At 43.5% G+C, this 9342-nt stretch overlaps 1 protein-coding gene across 2 annotated transcripts; it reads left to right on the top strand.

The window, feature by feature from the left end:
- Positions 1-1206: 1206 nt before the first annotated feature.
- LOC115149191 (BTB/POZ domain-containing adapter for CUL3-mediated RhoA degradation protein 3) lies at positions 1207-9103 on the top strand. 2 transcript variants are annotated; one of them, XM_029691821.1, is made up of 7 exons: positions 1207-1242; positions 6143-6356; positions 6596-6765; positions 6907-6993; positions 7110-7162; positions 7919-8114; positions 8245-9103. In XM_029691821.1, exons 1-7 carry the CDS (start codon positions 1210-1212, stop codon positions 8461-8463), a joined length of 972 nt encoding a protein of 323 aa, XP_029547681.1. In that variant the 5' UTR covers positions 1207-1209; the 3' UTR covers positions 8464-9103. The 2 variants fall into 2 exon arrangements, with proteins under 2 accessions (XP_029547681.1, XP_029547682.1); XM_029691822.1 differs by lacking the exon at positions 1207-1242 and adding an exon at positions 1622-2277.
- Positions 9104-9342: the final 239 nt, after the last annotated feature.

Genomic DNA, 9342 nt, shown 5'->3' with positions numbered 1-9342 from the left:
ACACTCATGGACCAATGGGGAGTCGATCCCGACCCGAGACCAGATCGTCACTCCACTCATCGACCAGTCAGGAGGACGAATCTACAAGACTCAACATACGTCATTACATTACAATCATGTTGTATAAAATAGATGCACACTATGTGTAGGGGCTCGCTTCCGCTAGTTCCATAAGAGCTAAAAGAACGAGTCCGTGCACGTTTTGCCAAATATCTTTGTCTCTTAATAAAGCTGCCTTACGATAATTGAATCCACCCGGTCCAGCGTCTTGACTTGGTCTCCTTCTCAAGTAACTGATCATCAACAGACATAACGGTTATTTTTTTAGCACTGAAATACCGAATCACGACACACAGGTATTTCGAGACACTGACATCAGTGGACTCATTCAAAAGGAGACTGAACTTCTCATCCCCCACATCTGATGTTACCCTTTTGAGAAAAGAAGGAGCCAGTACTCCCCTAATAATTTCTGTGCACTTGGAAGTTTGTTGCAGCCACAGAATCTGAAAAGGCAGCTTTGCAAGTCATACCTAAATGGTTGCATGCTAGCAGCGAACAATGCTCCGCCATAGTAGCTTCTGCGCTTTTGCAGTTATCCACTTTCTTAACCAACTGTGCTAACTGCTTTGCGGGGGTTGTACGGTTTTGATTTATTTATATGCTTTGCTGTAGCACAATGTTTTTTGATGTCATACATTTTTGCAAGCATATCTGATTTGCAGTACGCACAGTATGCCTGACAATCGTCCCCAATTACTGGCTTCAGCCACCGTTTAAATTCAGGTACAGACTCCCACTCTTTTCTGTACTTCTGGATGTACAATTTTGATTGAAACATGTTGATTGATGTTGTAAGTTCTGTTTAAGATATAAACATTCGTGACCAACTATATTCGTTGGGTTTGTCTCGTTGAACGCATATTACTGCTGCTGCAGTCAGCCAAAAATGATTTGAAATTTACTGAAATTGCTGCTGGCCTGCTGCTGCCTGTACACGAGCTGTGCGCCTGCTGCGGACGTCACTCACAATGCACTTTTGCAGCCAGGCACGTGTGTTGTGACTGAGTATGTGACAGAGAACATCGTTTTTGTGTCATTATCTGGCTTCCTCGGTGATTTTACCCACGCAACGCACCAGTGTCTAAAAATTGAACAAAAAAGGGAATAGTCTAAAATTGGAGTGGAGGATACGTTTAATAAATGATAATGAATCGTTTCATGGTGGGATGCGTTTATTGGGTAATGATACATATGTAGGAGACCCGTTTGAGGTGTTGGAAAATGTGAAGTATGCGCTGGGAAAAGTTGTCTATCAGAGTGACCAGGCGTGGTCTTATTTTGATAAATTATATTTCTGAAGAAAAGAGGAAAATTGCAGTGGGCATCACAAGAATCCGAACAACAGAAGTATTGTGCTTTGAACTTCGGAGCAGAGCACCCATCAAAGTAGTCATTTCATGAGTAACAACGGATGTTCAGGTTGAATACCTGAAGAGGATTATTGTTGTGGTTGGTGCCCGGCGTCTGACCCGCTGGGTGAATGGAGACAAATAAGTCTATCGGCCCTGTATTTTTTATTATTTATATATATATATATAAAGAGCGCCTACCTACGCAAAGATTGGTTATGTATGATACGCTGTAGGAGATTTGTAAAAATGTTTAAGGATTTGGCCATGTTTCAAGTGTGTGCAGACGGACGGAGTATGCTGAAGAATGGTGTATAGAAGGACGATCGGTGTTGCAATTGTGGTGGGGATCATGTTCCTGGTGAAGGAGATTGAGGTGGCAAAAGTTAGAGCGTTCAATCGAATGCGGATGGAATTTAAATAGTTGAGAATACAAGCGACGTTAGTGAAGATATTGTAGTGGAGGTAGCACAGCCTGTAGTAAATGTTTTCTGACAGGCCTGGATTTTGTGGCGTTCAGTGGCACAATTATAAACTGTACGGCTCCAGTCTCAAAGAAGTCAAACAACTGGACATTATTGTGGCTGCGGCAGAAAAGTTTTTGGGACTATTTAAGATTTGAAAGTGGCAGGCTGCTGGCGCCGGAAGACGGCCCGCCCTCCCATCTCAGATCCGTTTTTTATTTTTAAGAGAAAGTTGTATGAATCTTTTTTTGTTTGTTGATAGTTCCGTTTTGGGGTAATCTTGTTTCCATCCCGAATAGTAAAATGTGCGAACGTCAATATAACGTTACCATAGAAGTATGTGTCTAACACGATCTAGCCAGCCAACTTTGTGTTTCCAGGCTGACTGACCGGGTCCTATGGTACGTTTTTTTTAATTTTTTGTTTTAATATCTGGCTAACTAACATTAGTTAACTAGTAACTGGGCGATTCGACAATTAAGATAATGTTATAGTACACACACGACTAGATAGCTATGTAACGTTTAATCTACAGGATGTAGCTAGCTAGGCTTTTGTCTAGCGGAATTCTTGACAACCTGGAACCACAGATAGCAGCTAGCTAAGTTGCGTCGTTACTATGTAGCTAACTGTTAGCTAGCTAGCCAACCGTCTTGCTAAAACAACAATGGATTTGCTAGCGGGGGTCCCTAAAACAATTGCTTTCAAGGCTAGCTAGCATTCACATGAAGTCAGCTAGCCAGACCAGAGTTAGCAAGTTAGATCCAGATAAATGGCTAGATAACTATTCAGTAGCTGTAGTGTAAGTATTGCTTTCTGTGTTTAACGAGTAGATTCCGCTAGCTAGCTAACGTTAGTTAACATGAAACGGCTTTGAACTTTTGATGACAAGCTAGCAGGTTAGACTTGTCATTGGCCCCATATATATTGTTATTGGCCCCAAATATTATATTATATTATTAGCTAACTATTTACCCCTGTTTAAGAACCGGGTTTGTTCTGTATTTTTTGGCTTGTTATAAACTGATAGTTTTTAAACAAACTAGCTAGTTATGATGGCACCCATATGTATGGGTTTTGAACTCAAACCTGCTAGCTTGTCATCAAAAGTTCAAAATCAAATCAAATTGTATTAGTCACCTGCGCCGAATACAACAGGTGTAGACCTTCCAGTGAAATGCTTACTTATGAGCCCCTAACCAACAGTGCAGTTAAAAAAAAACAAATAATTAAAGAGCAGCAGTAAAAAATAACAATATATACAGGGGGTGCGAGTACAGAGTCAATGTGCGGGGGCACCTGTTAGTTGAAGTAGTATGTACATGTAGGTATAATTAATTAAAGTGACTATGCATAGATGACAACAGAGAGTTGGCAGTGGTGGGGAGGGGGGGCAATGCAAATAGTCTAGGTAGCCATTTGACTAGATGTTCAGGAGTCTTATGGCTTGGGGGTAGAAGCTGTTTAGAAGCCTCTTGGACCTAGACTTGGCACTCCGGTACCGCTTGCTGTGTGGTAGCAGAGAGAACAGTCTATGACTAGTGTGGTGGAGTCTTTTTTATTTATTTATTTCACCTTTATTTAACCAGGTAGGCTAGTTGAGAACAAGTTCTCATTTACAACTGCGACCTGGCCAAGGTAAAGCAAAGCAGTGTGACACAGACAACAACACAGAGTTACACATGGAGTAAACAATAAACAAGCCAATAACACAATAAACAAGTCAATGACACAGTAGGAAAAAAATAAAGTCTATATACAGTGTGTGCAAAAGGCATGAGGAGGTAGGCAATAAATAGGCCATAGGAGCGAATAATTACAATTTAGCAGATTAACACTGGAGTGATAAATGAGCATATGATAATGTGCAAGTGGAAATACTGGTGTGCAAAAGAGCAGAAAAGTAAATAAAATAAAAACAGTATGGGGATGAGGTAGGTAGATTGGGTGGGCAATTTACAGATGGACTATGTACAGCTGCAGCGATCGGTTAGCAGCTCGGGTAGCTGATGTTTTAAAGTTGGTGAGGGAAAAATGAAGTCTCCAACTTCAGCGATTTTTGCAATTCGTTCCAGTCACTGGCAGCAGAGAACTGGAAGGAAAGGCGGCCAAATGAGGTGTTGGCTTTGGGGATGATCAGTGAGATATACCTGCTGGAACGTGTGCTACGGGTGGGTGTTATCGTGACCAGTGAACTGAGATAAGGCGCAGCTTTACCTAGCATAGACTTATAGATGACCTGGAGCCAGTGGGTCTCGCGACGAATATGTAGCGAGGGCCAGCCGACTAGAGCATACAGGTCGCAGTGGTGGGTGGTATAAGGTGATTTGGTAACAAAACGGATGGCACTGTGATAAACTGCATCCAGTTTGCTGAGTAGAGTAATGGAAGCTATTTTGTAGATGACATCGCCGAAGTCGAGGATCGGTAGGATAGTCAGTTTTACTAGGGTAAGTTTGGCGGCGTGAGTGAAGGAGGCTTTGTTGCGAAATAGAAAGCCAATTCTAGATTTCATTTTGGATTGGAGATGTTTAATATGAGTCTGGAAGGAGAGTTTACAGTCTAACCAGACACCTAGGTATTTATAGTTGTCCACATATTCTAGGTCGGAACCGTCCAGGGTGGTGATGCTAGTCGGGTGGGCAGGTGCGGGCAGCGAACGGTTGAAAAGCATGCATTTGGTTTTACTAGCGTTTAAGAGCAGTTGGAGGCCACGGAAGGAGTGTTGTATGGCATTGAAGCTCGTTTGGAGGTTTGTTAGCACAGTGTCCAAGGAAGGGCCAGAAGTATACAGAATGGTGTCGTCTGCGTAGAGGTGGATCAGGGAATCGCCCGCAGCAAGAGCGACTTCATTGATATATACAGAGAAAAGAGTCGGCCCGAGAATTGAACCCTGTGGTACCCCCATAGAGACTGCCAGAGGTCCGGACAACATGCCCTCTGATTTGACACACTGAACTCTGTCTGCAAAATAGTTGGTGAACCAGGCGAGGCAGTCATTAGAAAAACCAAGGCTATTGAGTCTGCCGATAAGAATACGGTGATTGACAGAGTCGAAAGCCTTGGCCAGGTCGATGAAGACGGCTGCACAGTACTGTCTTTTATCGATGGCAGTTATATCGTTTAGTACCTTGAGCGTGGCTGAGGTGCACCCGTGACCGGCTCAAAAACCTTTGACAATTATTAGGGCCTTCCTCTGACACCGCCTGGTATAGAGGTCCTGGATGGCAGGAAGCTTGGCCCCAGTGATGTACTGGGCCGTTCGCACTAGAGGTCGACCGATTAGGAATTTTTCAACGCCGATACCGATTATTGGAGGACCAACACCGATTAATCGGCCGATTTATATTTAAAACAATACTTGCTTTTATTATTTATTTGTAATAATGACAATTACAACAATACTGAATGAACACTTATTTTAACTTAATATAATACATCAATAAAATCAATTTAGCCTCAAATAAATAATGAAACATGTTCAATTTGGTTTAAATAATGCAAAAACAAAGTGTTGGAGAAGAAAGTAAAAGTGCAATATGTGCCATGTAAAAAAGCTAACGTTTAAGTTCCTTGCTCAGAACATGAGAACATATGAAAGCTGGTGGTTCCTTTTAACATGAGTCTTCAATATTCCCAGGTAAGATGTTTTAGGTTGTAGATATTATAGGAATTATAGGACTATTTCTCTCTATACGATTTGCATTTCATATACCTTTGACAGATGTGATGTACTCCTCAATGCCAGTGGAGGAATCCTGGCACATATTCCAGTCTGTGCTAGCAAAACAGTCATGTAGCTTAGCATCTGCTTCATCATTTTTTTTTTTTTTAATCTAGTCACTGGTGCTTCCTGCTTTAATTTTTGCTTGTAAACAGGAATCAGGAGGATGGAATTATGGTCAGATTTGCCAAATGGAGGGCGAGGGAGAGCTTTGTATGCGTCTTTGTGTGTGGAGTATAGGTGGTCTGGAGTTCTTTTCCCTCTGGTTGCACATTTAACATGCTGATAGAAATTTGGTAAAAGTGATTTAAGTTTCCCTGCATTAAAGTCCTCGGCTACTCGGAGCGCCAGCTCTGGGTGAACGTTTTCTTGTTTGCTTATGGCAGTTTTATGTTAACTAGCTAGCTAGTGGAATCTAACTACTAACGTTAGTTAAACACAGAAAGCAATACTTGCAATTTATTTGGGGTGCCTGATTGATATCAGCTGTGAAGTTCATCATTGTAGCTATTGACTTAAATTTGGACTGTTTTGACTCGCAGGAAGAGATGTCAGGAGTAAGTGCGGTGAGCTCGGCGTTGCCTGCGGCTACAACCCGTACCACCTCATTCAAGGGCTCCTGCCCCAGCTCGAAGTATGTGAAGCTGAACGTGGGCGGGGCGCTCTACTACACCACCATGCAGACCCTCACCAAGCAGGACACCATGCTCAAGGCCATGTTCAGCGGTAGGATGGAGGTCCTCACAGACAGTGAAGGTATTGATGATGACATGGATTGACTGCACCCAGGGTTTCCCAAACCTTTGTCCACTGCCAAGTCTTGACACTCCATGTTCCTTCGTGTTGCATAGGATACGTTTCTCCCAGGCTAGCTGCCCTTGCATGCCTCCCATCATGTCTTCTGAGATGGCGCTATATGAAGACGCACAGTCTACTATCTCCACTCTGTTGTCTCTGCCACTTCTCAATGTAATGAGCGCTGTCCTCTGCTGCAGGCTGGATCCTTATTGACAGGTGTGGGAAGCACTTTGGGACCATTCTGAACTACCTGCGTGACGGTGCTGTACCTCTGCCTGAGATCCGGAGAGAGGTGGAAGAGCTCCTGGCAGAGGCCAAGTATTACCTGGTGCAGGGGTTAGCTGATGAGTGCCATGCTGCCTTACAGGTATTCTGTATCACCTTAACATACTGTAAACACTTACCTGTAATTAATCTCTATCTTGGTGTCTCTCCTTCTTTGTGTGCTTGTGTGGCCCATCATGCCGTCATTGAATTATTTGTGTCCTGTTTTCCTCCATGCGTTCAGAACAAAGATATGTATGAGCCCTTCTGTAAAGTGCCCTTGGTCACTTCATCAAAGGAAGAACAGAGACTCATATCTACCTCCAACAAGGTACAAAAAAAACATTTCACAATTTACATGTATGATTAGACAGACATGTCACAATATTGTATTCTGTTTGTTTCTCAACACTGACTTCCTCTGTGCCTTTTAATGTTGTATTACAGCCCACAGTCAAGCTGTTATACAACAGGAGCAACAACAAGTACTCTTACACCAGGTAAGCTAAACATTGCATATGATTGTGGGAAAATACTTATAATGAGCACATCACTGTGTTTCTTAAATGTATGTGTGAAGGGGATTGTATCAATTATCATTTATTTAACTTGTATAGCACTTTTCATTACAGAAAATAATATCAAAGTGCATAAAAAGTGAAACAAACAAATTTTAAATTGATGAAGATTAAATGTCTCTATTTGGTTTTGGCTGAAAGGCTGGGAGTTGAGGCACTTTGGATTGGAAAGGCAGTGTAGCTTCAGCGGAGGGGGCATCGGTGTTTCTCACTGGCTGTACCAAAGACAGTCTGACAAACGGGCCCGGAGCTCTTCATCAGTGCACCACATTTGCTTCTCCGACGGTCAGATCCTCCATAGGACCCGGTCCTCCATTGAGGAACATGTAGCACCCACCTGGGTAATGCCACAGCTGCTGAAAAGAGCACGAAAAGCCACCACATCTTGGCAGTGGTTAAGAACAGTCCCTGAGTCTCTTCTGCCATCTCTAGACACAGCATGCGGTACTTGTTGTAATTCTTCCCGGCAGATGAAACAATTAAGCCGGGGCCGCATTATATGAATCCAAACTGCTAATGTTAGCTAGCTATGATCCAAGATAAACTTTTCATCCCAATTCTGAAAATCAGAGTCAAGACCACGAGATGTAAGTGATCAACCCCCAGAGCAGTCGTGTATAGCGATTTAAACCGATTGACAACCATACATTAACATCTGGTGTCATTACCTTTTCACAGCAACTCCGATGACAACATGCTGAAAAACATTGAGCTGTTTGACAAGCTTTCTCTGCGGTTCAACGGCCGTGTGCTCTTCATCAAGGACGTGATCGGGGATGAGATCTGCTGCTGGTCATTCTATGGGCAGGGCCGTAAGATCGCTGAGGTGTGCTGTACCTCCATAGTCTACGCCACAGAGAAGAAGCAAACCAAGGTAATTGGTTTCCCACAGCAAGAGCACAGAAAATGTATGATATGAATGTTGCTTGCTTGCTCTGGCTCCTGTCAGTGAGTAGCCTTGTATTTGTACCTAGAGTGGTCTAAGCAGTATAGTCTTTCCTCAGGTGGAGTTCCCAGAGGCTCGTATCTATGAGGAGACACTCAACATCCTGCTGTATGAGTCTCAGGACGGGCGTGGTCCAGACAACGCTCTACTGGAGGCTACAGGGGGCGCTGCAGGCCGATCCCACCACCTGGATGAGGACGAGGAACGGGAACTCATCGAGAGGGTGCGACGCATTCACATCAAACGCCCTGATGACCGCACCCACCACCACCAGTAACTATATCAGCCAACCAACATTATCACCACCAGTAACTATACCAGCCAACCAACATTATCACCACCAGTAACTATACCAGCCAACCAACATTATCACCACCAGTAACTATACCAGCCAACCAACATTATCACCACCAGTAACTATACCAGCCAACCAACATTATCACCACCAGTAACTATACCAGCCAACCCACATCACCACCAGTAACTATACCAGCCAACCCACATTATCACCACCAGTAACTATACCAGCCAACCCACATTATCACCACCAGTAACTATACCAGCCAACCCACATTATCACCACCAGTAACTATACCAGCCAACCCACATTATCACCACCAGTAACTATACCAGCCAACCCACATTATCACCACCAGTAACTATACCAGCCAACCCACATTATCACCACCAGTAACTATACCAGCCAACCCACATTATCACCACCAGTAACTATACCAGCCAACCCACATTATCACCACCAGTAACTATACCAGCCAACCCACATTATCACCACCAGTAACTATACCAGCCAACCCACATTATCACCACCAGTAACTATACCAGCCAACCCACATTATCACCACCAGTAACTATACCAGCCAACCCACATTATCACCACCAGTAACTATACCAGCCAACCCACATTATCACCACCAGTAACTATACCAGCCAACCAACATTGTCGGTATCCGCAGTGACTATTACCCATCACTGACAGAGAACAAGTGCGATCACACAATACCCACAGGTAATCTCACATCCTTGACATTGACCTCAAGTGACCTCTGTGCTTCTGCATCACAGCCACTTTTGACATTTTGCCAGTTTCTAATCATGATTATAAACTGGGTGGTTCGAGCCCTGAATGCTGATTGGC

Source organism: Salmo trutta, chromosome 15 (assembly GCF_901001165.1).
Source record: "Salmo trutta chromosome 15, fSalTru1.1, whole genome shotgun sequence".
In the NCBI taxonomy this organism is placed as follows: domain Eukaryota; kingdom Metazoa; phylum Chordata; class Actinopteri; order Salmoniformes; family Salmonidae; genus Salmo; species Salmo trutta.
Note: the sequence above shows the minus strand (reverse complement) of the source record. Positions and strands in the feature narration are given on the sequence as shown.